The sequence below is a fragment of the Nycticebus coucang genome, chromosome 4, assembly GCF_027406575.1.
Source record: "Nycticebus coucang isolate mNycCou1 chromosome 4, mNycCou1.pri, whole genome shotgun sequence".
NCBI classification, from domain to species: domain Eukaryota; kingdom Metazoa; phylum Chordata; class Mammalia; order Primates; family Lorisidae; genus Nycticebus; species Nycticebus coucang.
In genome coordinates, this window is record NC_069783.1 from 60367002 (window position 1) to 60384215 (window position 17214).

The window sequence follows — 17214 nt, forward strand, 5'->3', positions numbered from 1 at the left end:
TGCCCGTCGCGCGCCGGGTGAGGTGGCTAAGCCCGGGCCCTCTGGGCTCGCAGGGTTAGCGGCCCGGGGCGCTGGGGAAGGGGACGCGCAGGGATGGGGGGCGCGTTCACGTGCTGCAACAGTGACAACGCATGATTTTGAAGGCGGATTCTAGGGACACCCACGTCTCCTCACTCCACCCTTTACAGCTGCAAGGTCCTATTAACTCTGGCTGGACTCATCCGCTAGGTGGTGCCAGTACCTGGATGCATAAACTTGAATTTTTTTTTTTAGAGATTGGCGGGAGGCTGTGGGGGTGTCTGGCTCAGGCTGGTCTCGAACGTCTGAGCTCAAGGCATTCCACCCGCCTCGGCCTCCCAGAGTGCTAGGATTACAGGCGTGAGCCACCACGCCTGGCCCTGAATTTTATTTATTTATTTATTTATTTTTGTAATTTTATTCGTTTTGGAAAGGAGTCGAAAGGGAGAGATTTTTGGATGAGTAGAAGCTTTGCTTTAAATTGTTAAGGTCGGTTGTCTCGTATTGACACGAGGTGGTAGAGGTTTAAAGGTTTAAATGCCAGAGAATCCTAAAGTTTTAGAGAACTGTTTGTCTAGTCTAGTTACTACAATTCGCTTATTTTATACAAGTCTCTCCTAAATAACATAGCCACTGCCAAACCAAGGACTCTCTCTTCTTGTTACCCAAGCCAATCAATAGAGAAGCAGAGGTGAGAACGTCAGTTTCACTTTTTTTGTTGTTGTTTTGAGACACTCTCTCTTGCCATGGCGTCACAGTTCACAGCAACCTCCAACTCTTGGACGTGAGCAATTCTCTTGCCTCAGCCTCCCGAGTAGCAGGGACTACAGGCGCCTGCCACAACGCCCAGCTATTTTTTTAGAGACGGGATCTCGCTCTGGCTCAGGTTGATCTCAAACCTTTGAGCTCAGGCAATCCACCAGCCTCAACCTTCCGAAGTACTAGAAGTACTTGGATTACAAGCCTGAGCCATCGCACCCAGCCTGACAGTTTCACTTTTATTTACAGAAAAGCCAGCGATTCTGGAGAGCAGTGAGGCTATCTCCCCCAAAGAACTGCTTTGCCCCCTTTTCCCTGTTACCTTTTATTCTTTTTTTCCCCCACTGTTAAAGTCTATATAATGGCTTATCCCACAAAGAGAGAACACTGGAATAGGTTAGACTTTCTTGCTATAGCAAGCTCAAATTGTGTCAGACACTTTTGACCATCTGCCACAGTTACCTTTTATTCTTACAGTTAAAAGTAAACATCAGCAATGTTATTGCTCATCGCAGTACAGGTCAGATTCCCCCTCAGATTACAAAGTGACTCACTATCTTCCTGTCTTGAGGTGGTTGTATCTTCAAAGCATTTGTATTCCAGTTTAAATTTATAGTTAGTTAACACTTCACTGAGTGTACAGAGTGCCTTAGGTCCTTGTTCCCCAGCTTATCTATGACAGTAGGCCTTGGTAGGCTCATCTGGCCTTGTTAGGGTCTGACCAGCAGCGCCCTGCATGAAATGGTGGTTCAGGTGAACAGTGGCTGGTAACATTAAGGAACATAAACATTATAATGATGATTATTTAATTCAGTTACCTGCTAAGCACAACTAAATCTTTACATGTCTGTTCTGATTTGATCCCCCACAATAATCCTATGAAATAAGTGCCATTACGTTTACTAAGGATATAAAGCAGTGGTTCTCAACCTTCCTAATGCCGCAACCCTTTAATAACATTTCCTGGTGTTGTGGTGACCCCCAACCACAAAATTATTTTTGTCAGTGAAATAATTTTACGGTTGGGGGTCCCCATAACATGAGGAACTGTATTAAAGGGTCGAAGGTTGAGAACCACAGATATAAAGGAACTGAAGCCCCAGGTAAACTGGAAAGTAGATATGTAATAGAAGCAGTATTCCAATACAGAACAAGGACTGCAGAAGTAGTTAGCTATACTGCTGGGCTTCATCACCACTACATCTGAATGAGGAAGTTTATGCAGGTGAGGTTCACTCAATACTCAGTCACAAATAATTATTGAGCACCACACCCGCAAAGTGATAGATGCCTGAGGTAGGTTGAAGAACAATTGTTTGAAGTTTATCTTGTGGTCAAGAGGAGTTTGGGTTTTTTTTCCTTGATATGTGATTGTATTACAAAGCTATTATTTTGGCATTAGTTGATTACAGTGATAGCAAGACACTGAGTGTCACATAACAATTATGATTAATAGTTGCATTCCCTGCCTACTGAACCATACCTTCAGTTATCTCATTTCCATGACAAGTAAGTGGCCTGCAATCATTACTGCTACAAATCCTGATACAATATACCATTTACAGAGGGGTTGATGCTCAGAGATTAAATATCAGTAAAACTATAAAAATTTCTTTTTGGTTGGGAGCTCCCGTAGGTCAGTGGGTAGGGTGCCAGCCACATACCCCGAGGCTGGCAGGTTCAAACCCAGCCCGGGCCAGCTAAACAACAATGACAACTGCGACAAAAAAAAAAAAAATAGCTGGTCATTGTGGCGGGTGCTTGTGTTCCCACCTACTTTGGGAGGCTGAGACAAGAGAATCACTTAAGCCCAAGAGTTTGAGATTGCTGTGAGCTATAACGCCACAGCACTCTACTGAGGGTGACATAGTAAGACTCTGTCTCAAAAAAAGAAAAATTCTTTTAGGGATTTTGCCCTCCCTTTCCCTAGCTCCCAATTACTTTGCACTAAAAGAATCAAATTAGGCCGGTACAGTGGATCATGCCTATAATCCTAGCACTCTGGGAGGCCGAGGTGGGTGGATTGCTTGAGTTCATGAGTTCGAGACCAGACTGAGCAAAAGAAAGTCCCCCATCTCTACTAAAAAATAGAAAAACTGAGGCAAGAGGATCACTTGTGCCCGAGTTGGAGGTTGCTGTGAGCTATGATGGCACTCTAACCATGGCGACAACTTGAGACTGTCAAAAAAAAAAAGAATCAAATTACTTAGAGCTAATTGGAATAGCAGCACACCAAGGAGCATCACAGTTCTTATTAAAAAGCAATACCTGTGATATGCATATTTAATACCACCAGCAAAGGGAATCACTACTCTAGTTTTAAGTTCCTGTGTTAAATTCCCTTAAACAAAAGCATTTAAGTTCTTCTGGATGGTGTTATTGCTGTGCATTTGTGGGTAGGTACTTTCTGTGCTGTGTTTGCTTGGAGGATATTTCCAACATATCTCCAATATTTCTTTCTTATAGTGTCCTTTTCTTTAGGATTTCACATAACTCTAAGGTTTTATTAAGAATGTCTTCCTTGGGGCGGCGCCTGTGGTTCAGTGAGTAGGGCGCCGGCCCCATATACCAAGGGTAGCAGGTTCAAACCCGCCCTGCCGAACTGCAACAAAAAAATAGCCAGGCATTGTGGTGGGCGCCTGTAGTCCCAGCTACTAGGGAGGCTGAGGCAAAAGAATTGCCTAAGCCCAGGTGTTGGAGGTTGCTGTGAGCTGTGTGATGCCACGATACTCTACCGAAGGCCATAAAGTGAGACTCTGTCTCTAAAAAAAAAAAAAGAAAGAAAGAAATAGAAACTATAAGAAATAGCAATCAGGGTGGCGCCTGTGGCTCAGTGAGTAGGGCGCCGGCCCCATATGCCGAGGGTGGTGGGTTCAAACCCGGCCCCGGCCAAACTGCAACAACAACAACAAAAAAATAGCCGGGTGTTGTGGCGGGCGCCTGTAGTCCCAGCTGCTGGGGAGGCTGAGGCAGGAGAATCGCGTAAGCCCAAGAGCTGGAGGTTGCTGTGAGCTGTGTGACACCACGGCACTCTACCGAGGGCAGTAAAATGAGACTCTGTCTCTACAAAAAAAAAAAAAAAGAAAAAGAAATAGCAATCTGAAACTCTGGGGTGGCACCTGTAGCTCAAACGGCTAAGGCTCCAGCCACATACACCAGAACTGGTGGGTTCGAATCTGGCCTGGGCCTGCCAAAAAATGACAACTACAACCAAAAAATAGCCAGGCGTTGGGGTGGGCACTTATAGTCCCAGTTACTCAGGAGGCTGAGGCAAGAGAATCGCTTAAGCCCAGGAGTTGGAGGTTGCTGTGAGCTATGATGTCACAGCACTCTACCCAGGACATAGCTTGAGGCTCTGTCTCAAAAAGAAAAAAAAAAGAAACTCTTCAGGTAAAGAATGTAATGACAGAACGGAAAAATTCAATAGACCTCTTAGGAGCCTGAGGCAGGAGCAACCCTTGAGCCCAGGATTTCAAGGCTGCAGTGAGCTATGAATGTACCTTTGAATCACAATCACAATTTTTCTCCAGCCTGGGAAAAATAGAGACCCCATCTCTTTAAAAAAGAAAATCAGTAGAGACATTAACTAATTACCCTTTGCTGGTTAACCAACTATTTATTGAAATATTCAGACAGTTAAAAACATGTTTATGAGACAATTGGAAATTTGAATTGATATTTAATGATTTTTTTTTTTTTGAGACAGTCTCAAGCTGTCACCCTGGGTAGAGTGCTAGGGCATCACAGCTCACAGAAACCTCAAACTCTTTGGGCTTAAGCGATTCTCTTGCCTCACCCTCCCAAGTAGGGTGGGACTACAGGCACCCACCACAACACCCAGCTATTTTTTTTGTTGTTGTTGTAGCTGGCCGGGGCTGGGTTTGAACCCAGCAGCCTCGGTATATGTGTCCAGTGCCCTACCCACTAAGCCATGGGCGCTGCCCGATATTTAATGATTATTAAGCAATTGTAATCTTTATTTGGGATTATGTTATTATGGTTTTTGAAAAAAGAAGTCTTGTCTTTTAGAGAAACATACTGGAATATGTACAGACAAACTTCTACGTTATCTGGGATTCTTAAAAATAATAAAGGGGGTGGAATTACGTGGACATACAGATGAAACAAGATAGGCAATGTAGTAGTAATTACTGAAGCTGGTGATGGGACTTGGGAGCTCATTATACCCCTTTTTACTTTATATGTGTTTAAAATTTTCTACAGGCTGGGCATGGTGGCTTATGCTTGTAATCCTAGCACTCTGGGAGGCCAAGGCAGGTGGATTGCCTAAGCTCACAGATTTGAGACCAGCCTGAGCAAGAACAAGACCCACCATCTCTAAAAAATACCCGGGCATTGTGGTGGGTGCCTGTAGTCCCAGCTACTTGGGAGGTTGAGGCAAGAGAATCACTAGAGCCCAAGAGTTGGAGGTTGCCGTGAGCTGTGACACCAGCGCACTCTACCGAGAGTGACAAAGTGAGACTCTGTCTCAAAAAAAAAAAAAATTAAAAAACCAAAAATTTTCTATAGGAGAAAGCTTTTTTTTTTTTCTGTCTCACTACATCACCCTCGGTAGAGTGCTGTGCTGTCATAGCTCACAGCGACCTCCAACTCTTGGGCTTAAGTGATTCTCTTGCCTCAGCCTCCCAAGTAGCTGGGACTACAGTCACCCGCCACAACACCTGGCTATTTTTTTGTTGCAACTGTCATTGTTGTTTAGCTGGCCCAGGCTGGGTTTGAACCTGCCAGCCTCAGTGTATTTGGCTGATGCCATAACCACTGTGCTACAGGTGCCGAGCCAGCTTTTTTTTGATGGAGAGTGTGGTGGCATCATTATAGCTCACAGCAACCTCAAAGCAATCAGTCCTCTTGCCTCAGCCTCCTGAGTAGCTGGGACTACAGGACCTCATGATGTCCTGCTAATTTTTCTATTTTTAGTAGAGATGGGTGTCAGTCTTGGTTATGCTGGTCTCAAACTCCTGACCTCAAGCAATGTACCTGCCTCAGCCTCCCAAAGTACCAGAATTACAGGCATGAGACACCACAACCAGCCAACTTCCAGAATATTTTATCACCCTGAAGAGAAACCCTGTACTCATTAACAGTCACTTCCCATTCCCCATCCTCCAGCCCCTGGCAATTATTAATTAACTTTGTGTCTCTATGAATTTGCTTATCCTGGACATTTCATATAAGTGGGTGTGTCTGGCTTGGCGCCTGTAGCTCAAGCAGCTAAGGTGCCAGCCACATACACCAGAGCTGGCAGGTTCAAATCCAGACCGGCCTGCCAAACAACAATGACAAGTACAACCAAAAAATAGCCAGGCATTGTGGCATATGCCTGTAGTCCCAGCTACTTGGGAGGCTGAGGCAATTAAGAATCACTTAAACCCAGGAGTTGGAGGTTGCTGTGAGCTATGATGCCACAGCACTCTACCCAAGGCGATAGCTTGAGGCTCTGTCTCAAAAAAGAAAAAATGGGTTTGTCCAACATTTGGCCGTTTATGTTTGGCTTCTTTCACTTAACATGATTTATTTTTATTTTATTTTTTGAGACAGAGTCTCAAGCTGTCACCCTGAGTAGAGTGCTATGGCATCACAGCTCACAGCAACCTCAAACTCTTGGGCTCAAGCGATTCTCTTGCCTCATCCTCCCAAGTAGCTGGGACTACCGGTGCCCGCCACAATGCCTGGCTATTTTTTTTTTGGTTGTAGTTGTCATTGTTGTTTGGCAGGCTCAGTCTGGATTCGAACCCACCAGCTCTGATGTATGTGGCTGGCACCCTAGCTGCTGAGCTACAGGACCCTAGCCAGTTAGCACGATTTAAAGGTTCATCTATGTTGTAGCATGTATCAGTACTTGCTTTTTATGCCTGAATAACATATTGATTTGTTGAAATTATATGGGCAGGAAGTTATATTATCTATGCATTTCATCTCGGGATAGTAAAGAAAGAGTTAAAAAATATTTGTTATAGAAAGGAGCATTGTGTGCGGGCGGCACCTGTGGCTCAGTGAGTAGGGCGCCGGCCCCATATGCCGAGGGTGGCGGGTTCAAACCCAGCCCCGGCCAAACTGCAACAAAAAAATAGCCGGGCGTTGTGGCGGGCGCCTATAGTCCCAGCTGCTCAGGAGGCTGAGGCAAGAGAATCGCGTAAGCCCAAGAGTTAGAGGTTGCTGTGAGCCGTGTGACGCCACGGCACTCTACCCGAGGGCGGTACAGTGAGACTCTGTCTCTACAAAAAAAAAAAAAAAAAAGAAAAGAAAGGAGCATTGTGGCTTGGTGCCTATAGACAGTGGTTACAGCACTGGCCACATACACCCAGGCTGGCGGGTTCGAACCCAGCCTGGGCCAGCTAAACAACAATGACAACTGCAAAAACAACAACAACAAAAATAGCTGGGCGTTGTGGCGGGCGCCTGTAGTTCCAGCAATTTGAGTGGCTGAGGCAAGAGAATTGCTTGAGCCCAAGAGTTTGAGGTTGCTGTGACCTGTGACACCACAGCACTCTACTGAGGGCAATAGAATGAGACTCTGTCTCATAAGCAAATAAATAAATAAATAAAATAAAGCTGTTTTTAAAAAAAGAAAGGAGCATTGGATCAGAGCCACTGATCTAGCTGGAAAAACAAGTGTATATATAAACGCAATTAATAACCCAAGCAAATAAATCATGTTATCAGGAGATAGTTAAATTTTCTTGGACAAAGGGTGACAGGTGAGGATTATGTAGAGATTATATTTGAGTGACAGGTCCTATTCAGTTAATGAGTTGACAATGCCTGGGATGAAATACATTCAACCAGAAGTTAAACTGCCAAACTTATGGGATGTAAACCCCATCTCTAGAGATCTCCACCAAACTATCTTTCTCTCGAGCAGGCTCTGGAATTATGAAGGAAATCAGCAAGGTGATCCCATTAGAACCGAAGGGATGTTTTTGTGGTGGCATCCTAAGGGGATGAGTATTGCAGAACAAAACTGGAAGCTGCCAACTTCGATCCCTGCGGGAACCTCACTTTTCCTCGTTTCGGGTTGCTTCTTTGCCCAGGCTATTTAGGCCCTTCTCGGCCTCCGTGGCCCGGGAGCGCTCAGCTGTTGTGGAGGCGGAGCCCTTGCAGACCATGGCGGGCGATCTTGAGGGCTGCAAACCTCTGAGCGGGCTGCTGAGTGGCTTGGCTCAGGATGCTTTCCACGGGCACCCGGGCATCACGGAGGAGCTTCTGCGAAGCCAGCTGTATCCAGAGGTGCCACCCGAGGAATTTCGCCCCTTTCTGGCGAAGATGAGGGGGATTCTTAAGGTACTTCTCCGTCGTCTCCCAGCCCCTTCCCATCTGCCTTCAGATTCGGCCTCCCCTCCTACACAGTTGAAAAGGCTTTCCTCTTCATATTTCTACTGCGTGGGCTCCTCACTGCACTCCTTCAGATCTAGGGAGCTTGCTTCGTCGCCTCTTTTCACTTTGCTAAGGGTGATTGACTTTTATTTGCGTACCCAGTCCCTGGGTAGGGCTGACTGACAACTATGAGAGAAGACTCTGGTTCCCCCCCCCCCCCCGCAAGACATCCCTCTTCTCTGTTGGTAACAATCAGGTTTCCTTGGCAGATCTGTGGGTTCCGGACTTTTAAAAAGCGATAGGTCACCAGCTTTCCTAGGAAGTTGGGAGCGTTAAAGTTAGCTAGTGGCAAGCCTTTGTTTTACTTAGGGCTCAGGATGACGTCTGGTTCAGTTTACTGATGGTTAAAAGTCTCTTTAATTCTTATGGAAGTATAACAATGAAACATGATTTCTTTTAGGTTTTTTTTTTTTTTTTGAGACAGTCTTATTTTGTCGCCCTTGGTAGAGTGCTGTGGCGTCATAGCTCACAGCAACCTCAAACTCTTGGGCTCTAGTGATTCTCTTGCCTCAGCCACCCAAGTAGCTGGGACCAGAGGCTCCGGCCATGATGCCTTGTTCTTGGTCTTGTTCTTGCTCAGGCTGGTCTCCAACCTGTGAACTCAGGCAATCCCCCTGCCTCGGCCTCCCAGAGAATTAAATATGATTTTTAAATAAAAAGACTTTTGAGCAGGCATAGAATGTCCTTCTGCAATAAGAGAGAATGTACACAAATAAGCAGGATGCAAGGATGCTATAGTATTTGTAAAAGAATTGTGAGTAAGCAACTGTAGACAGAAAAGAGGTGCTAGTTCTTCCTGGGAGGCTTCTTAGAGATGTCATTTTTGCTGCTAATGAAGAAAGGGTAGACTATTTCAGACTGTGATTAGGGGCAGCTGTACAGGGCATTCTAGACTAAGAAAATAGCAGGAGTGGGGGTAGGAAAATGTAGAGCAGGTTCAGGACATGGGGAATAGTTCAATTTGATCATAATATAGGGATACCAACATGAAATATTGGTGGAGGAGGCAAGAAAAAGTGAAACCATCTTTTTCTCCTTTAATTCTGCTAACCTTTATTCTTCCTCTTAAGCATTTTTCCATACAAATGATGGCAAAGTTCATACCTTTCAATTGTCTATAGAAAATCACCATATGGGCCTGGCCGGGTGGCTCACAACTGTAATCTTAGCACTCCGAGAGTCCGAGGCTGATGGATTGCTTGAGCTCAGGAGTTCCAGACCAGCCTGAACAAAAAATTGAGACTCTGTCTCTACTAAAAATAGAAAAAACTGAGGCAAGAGGATCCCTTGCGCCCAAGAGTTGGAGATTGCTATGAGCTATGGTGCCACTGCACTCTACCGAGGGTGACAAAATGAGACTATCAAAAAGAAAATCATGATATGTGAAGAGAGTGAAAATGAAGAGGGACAACAGGGACAGGAGGAAAGGAAAGAAGGAATTGCCTGTCAGCAGGAAATACTTTAGACACACATGTTCAGCTTCCTTATTGCCAGCTGCCTGGCACTGTGTTTCATAGACTGTGATTCAGATTCAGGTGCTCGCTGAGCTGCAGCCTTTCCCTTTGAGTTTTGTGTTATATGCCCAGGTGTTATGTGCTGATTTCTGGCATTTGTACTGGTCTCTATTTTCTGCTTAGAATGAAGTCTTCTTTACTTGGCTTGTGACATTGATTCTTTCTAGTTTTGCCTATTAATCACAAAAGGGAAGACCTTTTGTTTGCATGTAGATAAGTGAAGCTGGCTATTCATTTGCTCTAGTTTTTATTTTTGGGTAGCTCCTGTTGAGCAGTGAAATCAATGAATTGAGAGCAGTGGGTTTATTTAGGGAGATAACATCTTTTATAAATACTTTGCTTTCTAAACACTACACTTAAGCTGTTGCCCTGGGTAGAGTACTGTGGTGTCATAGCTCACAGCAACCTCCAACTCCTGGGCTTAGAGATTCTCTTGCCTCAGCTTTCCAAGTAGTAGGGACTACAGGCACACACCACAACACCCAGCTATTTTTTGGTTGTAGTAGCATTGTTGTTTGGCAGGCCCGGGCTTGATAGTAATCTGCCAGCTCTGGTGTATGTGGCTGGCGCCTTAGCTGCTTGAGCTACAGGCGCCAAGCCAACACTACCATTTTTATCTTTTTCCTTCACCATATAATTCTACTTTTGTAGGTATGAGTTTACCCACTCTTTATTATTTGATATTATTGTTAACCTTGTAGGTATGCTCTTTAATTCTGGTATCCTAGAATTAAAGAAAAAGATCTTAACTATGAAGCTGGATCTTTTGTACACTATATTCTGTATTCATTACTGCCCTCTGTTGGTGATAATTTTGTATTTGCTCATTGGAATTTTGTATTAAACAAAATTTTTTGATGAAAATTCTATTGTTTTATTGTCCATTCATACAATTCCACAATCCGTTATATATATATATATATATATATATATACATATATATATATATATATTTTTTTTTTTTTTTTTTGGAGACAGAGCCTCAAGTTGTCACCCTGGGTAGAGTGCTGTAGCATCATAGCTCACAGCAACCTCCAACTCCTGGGCTCAAGCGATTCTCCTGCCTCAACCTCCGGAGTAGCTGGGACTACAGGCGCCAGCCACAATGCCTGGGTATTTTTTGGTTGCAGCCGTCCTTATTGTTTGGCAGGCCTGGGCTAGATTTGAACCTGTTAGCTCAGGTGTATGTGGCTGGCACCTTAGCCACTTGAGCCACAGGCACTGAACCATACTCAGTTGTATTACTGAAAAGTTAATTTATCCATCTTGCTTTTTGTCTATAATTAGAATTTAGAAATACATTTAGATTCTATTTTAGAAGTCTAGAAATAAATGCAGCAGCTTTCCTATTCCACTTCTGCCCTCTACAGTTTGTTTTCCACACAACTATGAGTGATTCCTTTTAACAAATATATCTTCTGATTCGCTTGCTCTCAACTATTGCATATTCCTAACTTCACATCAAATGTAGAATAAAATTCAGTACTTTTACCATAGCTGACAAGTCCTTGCATAATCTCATAAAATTACCATAAAATTATCTAATTATTTAATTATTTTTTAATTTTATGGTTGGGGTCACCACAACACGAGGAACTGTATTAAAGGGTCACGGCATTAGGAAGGTTGAGAACCACTGCTTTAGATATTCATACAGATTGTTCAGTTGATTCATTCATTCTCTACCTAAAAGTCATTTTCTATGCATTCTTCTCTGACCTGTATTAAGAGACTCACCCTTCCTTCCCTATTCTTTTTTTTACCCTGCTTTACTTTTTCTTAGTACTTAGCATTACCTGAGATTATGTTATGTATTTATTAGCTTATTTATTTATTGACTTCCGCATTGGAATGCAAACATTAAGAAAGCAATCAGGACTTTATTATTATTTTCTTTATTCCTTATGGCTAATACTATTTTTGGCAAGTGGTAGGCACCTAGTAAAATTTTGTAGAATAAGTGAATGATTGGACACTGCTTAAACATGAAGATAGATACCCATTAAAAAGATAATTAGAGAGAAAAGCTATACCACTTTTGTATGGGGGAGAGCTGGAAAATGTGACACTCTAGACCAGGGGTCAGCAAGCTATGGTTGATGCAGTTTCACTGTAACGTGGCCACATGTTCATTTATTTACATCTTGTCTGTAGCAAATCTAGCCATTATCATAACAGAGTTGAGTAGTTGTGACAGAGATTGAGGGGCCTTCAAAGCCTGAAATATATATTATCTGAACATTTGCAGAAAAAATGGCTGGGCACGATGGTACACACCTGTAGTCCTGTCTACTTGGGAGGATAGGGTAGGAGGAAAGGATCACTTGAGCATATGAGTTGGAGGCTGCAGTGTGCTATGATTGCAATGAATATCACTGCACTCCAGCGTGGCAACATAGGAAACCCTATTTCTTTTCTTTTCTTTCCTTTTTTTTTTTTTTTAGAGACAGAGTCTTATTTTGTTGCCCTCAGTAGAGTGCTGTGGCATCACAGCTCACAGCAACCTCCAGCTCTTGGGCTTAGGCGATTCTCTTGCCTCAGCCTCCTGAGTAGCTGGGACTACAGGAGCCTGCCACAATGCCTGGCTTTTTTGTTGCAGTTTGGCTGGGGCCGGGTTTGAACCCACCACCCTCGGTATATGGGGCTGGCGCCCTACTCACTGAGCCACAGGCGCTGCCCAGGAAACCCTATTTCTAAAAAATTTTTAAGAACAAAACAAAACAAAAGTTTTCTAAATCCTGGCCCAAACATCTGTTCTTTTTTTTTTTTGAGACAGAGTCTCACTATGTTGCCCTCAGTAGAATGCTATAACATCACAGCTCACACCAACCTCAAATTCCTGGATTTAAGTGATTCTCTTGCCTCAACCTCCCAAGTAGCTGGGACAACAGGCGCCTGCCACAATGCCTGGCTATTTTTTGGTTGCAGTTGTCATTGTTGCTTGGCAGGCCCCGGGCCAGGTTCATACCTATCAGCTTTGGTGTATGTGGCTGGCGCCTTACTCACTGAGCTATGGGCACCAAGCCCATCTGTTCATTTTTTTAAAAGAATCACTTTGAGACAGAGTCTCAGTCAGTCACCCTGGGTAGAGTGCGGTGCCATCATACCTCACAGCAACCTCAAACTCCTGGGCTCAAGATCCTCTTGCTTCAGCTTCCTGAGTAGCTGGAACTACAAGCACCTGCCACAACACTGGCTAGTTTTTCTATTTTTAGTAGAGATGAGGGTCTCACTCTTTTTTTTTTTTTTTTACTGAAAGGTCTTTATTGTCCACTAGCCACCAACTATTTCCCAGCCACATGCTGGGCCCTCTGAGTCTCTCCAACCCACTCTAAGGACCGGTAAAATGCAGCCACAGTTCAGCTCTCTCTTTCTGGGGAACTAAGGTACTCGGGAATATAATATGGCAGTGGGGCCTCAGGGTGAGGGGCAGGAGGACCTAGCAGAATTCCCTATGGAGGAAGACAGGAGAGAGGGCCCCTCTTAGGGGGGTCTCACTCTTACTCAGGCTGGTCTTGAACTCCTGAGCTCAAGCAATCCACCGGCCTCAGCCTCCCAGAGTGCTAGGAAAAGCATCTGTTCTTAAACTTATAATATTTAACATTTGAAAAAAGTGTAACGTGAAAATTATGTTCAAAGGTTTGCTACTTGATAAATATCTAAAAACTGGAAATGGGGAATATTTGCTCTTCAGTTCTATTTAGGAATTTTACTAACTTGTTCTTTAAAAAATTACCTTTAATGTTTCTTTTTTTTTTTTTTTGTAGAGACAGAGTTTCACTTTATGGCCCTTGGTAGAGTGCCGTGGCATCATACAGCTCACAGCAACCTCCAACTCCTGGGCTTAAGCGATTCTCTTGCCTCAGCTTCCTGAGTAGCTGGGACTACAGGCGCCCGCCACAACGCCCGGCTATTTTTTGGTTGCAGTTCAGCCGGGGCCGGGTTTGAACCCACCACCCTTAGTATATGGTGCCGCCCACCTTTAATGTTTCTGTAATACTAAGTATGTATTCTTTTCTTCTGTTTTGTTTTGTTTTGTTTTTTTGAGACAGAGTCTCACTCTGTTGCCCTGGGTAGAGGGCCATGGCATCTTAGCTCACAGCAACCTCAAACTCTTGGGCTTGAGCAATTCTCTTGCCTCAGCCTCCTGAGTAGCTAGGGCTATAGGCAACCGCCACTACACCTGGCTAGGTTTTTGGTTTTTGTTTTTTTTCTTCTTTTGCAGTTTTTGGCCGGGGCTGGCTTTGAACCCACCACCTCTGGCATATAGGGCCAGCCACAGGCACTCGTTTGAGCCACAGGCACCGCCTACCTGGCTAGGTTTTCTCTTTTAGTGGAGACATGGTCTCACCATTGCTCAGGCTGATCTTGAACTCCTGAGCTCAAGCAGTCCACCCACCTCAGCTTCCCAGAGTAGGATTATAGGCATGAGCCACCATGTCCAGCCAGTGATGATTTTTTTTTTATTACCAAGGTATAGAGGCCAGGTGCAGTGGCTCATGCCTGTAATCTCAATACTTTGGGAGGTCAGAAGTTTGAGACCAGCCCGGGCAACATAGGGAGAAACTGTCTCTGCACCTTTCCCCACCAAAAAAATAGGCACATGTTGCCACGTACATGTAGTTCCAGCTACTCAGGAGGCTGAGGCAAGAGGATTGCTCAGTCCAGGAGTGCAATGCTACAGTGAGCTATAATCATGCCACAATTCTTCAGCCTGGGTGACAGAGTGAGAGCCTGTCCAACCCCCCACCAAAAAAAATTAGTGTCATCAAAGAATGGTATTATCAGCTTTTGTATTGAGATTTTTTTTTTTTTTTTTTTTTGAGACCAAGTCTCAATTGGTTGCCCTAGGTAGAGTGCTGTGCTGTGGCATCACAGCTCATAGCAACCTCAAACTCTTGGGCACAAGTGATCCTCTTGTTTCAGCCTCCTGCGTAGCTGGGACTACAGGAGTAATGCCCAGCTAGTTATTCTTTTTCTTTCTATTTTTTTTTTTTTTTTTTAAACAGAGTCTTAGTCTGTCACCCTTGGTAAGAGTGTTGTGGCCTCTTAACTCACAGCAACCTCAAACTCTTGGGCTCTCTTGTCCCAAGTAGCTGGGACTACAGGCGCCCACCACAACACCAAGTTATTTTTAGAAGCGGGGTCGTCATCTGGCTCAAGGTGGTTTCAAACCTGTGAGCTCAGGCAGTCCACCTGCCTTGGCCTCCCAAGTGCTGGGATTACAGGCGTGAGCCACTGCACCTAGTGTAGTTTTTCTATTTTTAGTAGAGATGAGGTCTTGTTCTTGCTCAGTCCAGTCTTGAACTGCTGAGCTTAAGCAATCTACCTGCTAGTATTATAGGCTTGAACCAATGCACCTAGCCTGTATTGATATTTATATTGTTGAATATATCAAATGCCTCCTCCTTCTGAAAAAGCCAGCTGTACCAAGCCAGAATGGTTTTATTTTATTTATTTATTTATTTTGAGACAGAGCCTCAAGCTATCGCCCTGGGTAGAGTGCCATGGCATCACAGCTCACAGTAACCTCCAACTCCTGGGCTTAAGCGATTCTCTTGCCTCAGCCTCCCGAGTAGCTGTGACTACAGGCACCCGCCACAACGCCCAGCCATTTTTTGTTTGTAGTTGTCATGTTGTTTGACAGGTCTGGGCTGGATTCGAACCCGCTACCTCTGGTATGTGGCCCGTGCCTTAGCCACTTGAGCTACAGGTGCTGAGCCAGAATGGTTTTTAACATTTGAGCATTTTTTGTCTTTGAAAGAGGTTTTGTGTTTATTGTATAATATAGAAAGATTTTACTACTTTTTTTTTTTTTTTTTTTTTTTTGAGACAGAGTTTCACTATGTTGCCCTTGGTAGAGTGCTATGGCATCACAGCTCACAGCAACCTCAAATTCTTGGACTTCTCTTGCCTCAGCCTCCCAAGTAGCTGGGACTACAAGGCATCTGCCACAATGCCTAGCTTTTTATTGTTGCAGTTGTCAGTGTTGTTTAGCAGGCCCCGCTGAGCTCAAACCACAGCCTTAGTGGGTATATGTGGCCAGGGCCCTATTCACTGAGCTGTGGGCGCTGAGCCTACTGCATGTTTTTTAACCTGTTATTGGAATCTCCTAACAAGTAAAGAAAAATGTGTAAATGCAGTATCTTTTTGATACTTTACAGTTAATTCGAGAAGTCACTCATATCTATGTTTTTTTTGTGTGTGTGTGTGACAGAATCTTACTCCGTTTCCCAGTCTGGAGTGCAGTGGCATCAGCCTAGCCCATAGCAACCTCATACTCCTGGGATCAAGCAGCTCTCCTGCCTTAGTCTCCTGAATAGCTGGGACTACAGGCGCCTACCCCAACACCTGGTTAATTTTTCTATTTTTTTTTTTTTTGTAGAGACAGAGTCTTACTTTATGGCCCTCGGTAGAGTGCCGTGGCCTCACACAGCTCACTGCAACCTCCAACTCCTGGGCTTAAGCGATTCTCTTGCCTCAGCCTCCCGAGTAGCTGGGACTACAGGCGCCCGCCACAACGCCCGGCTATTTTTTGGTTGCAGTTTGGCCGGAGCCGGGTTCGAACCCGTCACCCTCGGTATATGTGGCCGGCGCCCTACCGACTGAGCCACAGGCGCCGCCCTAATTTTTCTATTTATAGTAGAGATGAGGTCTCACGTTCCTTGGGCTAGTTTTGAACTCTTGACCTCAAATGATCCTCTTGTGGGCCTCAAAGAGTGCTAGGATTATAGGTAGGAGCCACCATGCCCAGCCTACTTATATATTTTGGGCACCATATATTTTTAAGAAATTGACCTGAGTGTGGTGGCTTACGCCTGTAATCCTAGCACTCTGGGGGGCCAAAGTGGATGGATGCCTGAGCTCAGGAGCTGAGGCCAGCCTGAGCAGGATTGAGACCTCATCTCTAAAAATAGCCCAACCCCTATAATCCCAGCTACTTGGGAGGCCAAGGCAAGAGGATCGCTTGAGCCCAAAAGGTTGTGGTTGCTGTGAGCCGTGATGCTACAGTATGCTATTGTGGGTGACAAAGTGAAACTTTGTCTAAGAAAAAAATAGAAATTAATTTGATTATTAAATAATAGAAGCAAAATATATGACCTTAAAATGTTTATATTAGGAAACAAATAGAAGAGACTGATAACTTTTGAGTTATTCTTCTGTGTCATATTTTTAGGTTTCTTTTGCATTCTGTCTATATCATTGTTTTAACTAAAAGCAGTAATTTTGTTTGTCTACTGTAGGTGGCAGTAAAATATGGGCTTGCTAATAAGCTGATAAATTATGCTAGAAGCAACATAATGTTTAAATGTTCTTTCTCTGGAATGTTCTAGTTTAGAAAATGCTTCACCGTTGGCAATTCAACAATAAGAGTTTCTTGTCCCAAAAGATGTCTAAATATTTGGCTTGATATTTTGAATTTAGGAATACTATTTTCTTTCTTTCTTTCTTTCTTTCTTTCTTTTTTTCCTTTGGGACAGGGTCTCAAGCTGTCGCTCTGGGTAGAGTGCTGTGACATCACTGTTCA

At 44.1% G+C, this 17214-nt stretch overlaps 1 protein-coding gene and 1 non-coding gene across 4 annotated transcripts in view; one reads left to right on the forward strand and one right to left on the reverse strand.

The window, feature by feature from the left end:
* Nucleotides 1-1120: 1120 nt before the first annotated feature.
* LOC128585229 (small nucleolar RNA SNORA28) lies at nucleotides 1121-1242 on the reverse strand. Its single transcript, XR_008379954.1, has one exon. It is a non-coding gene; the product is annotated as a small nucleolar RNA SNORA28 (small nucleolar RNA).
* A 6516-nt stretch (nucleotides 1243-7758) lies between these two features.
* COMMD1 (copper metabolism domain containing 1) overlaps nucleotides 7759-17214 on the forward strand; it is a 162654-nt gene continuing 153198 nt past the window's right edge. For 2 of the 3 annotated variants that reach the window (XM_053589869.1, XM_053589871.1), the window contains exon 1: nucleotides 7759-8079. In XM_053589869.1, coding sequence (XP_053445844.1) covers nucleotides 7903-8079 — 177 coding nt within the window. In that variant the 5' untranslated portion in view covers nucleotides 7759-7902. The remainder of the gene's footprint in view (nucleotides 8080-17214) is intronic. The other variant, XM_053589870.1, reaches the window with a different exon arrangement.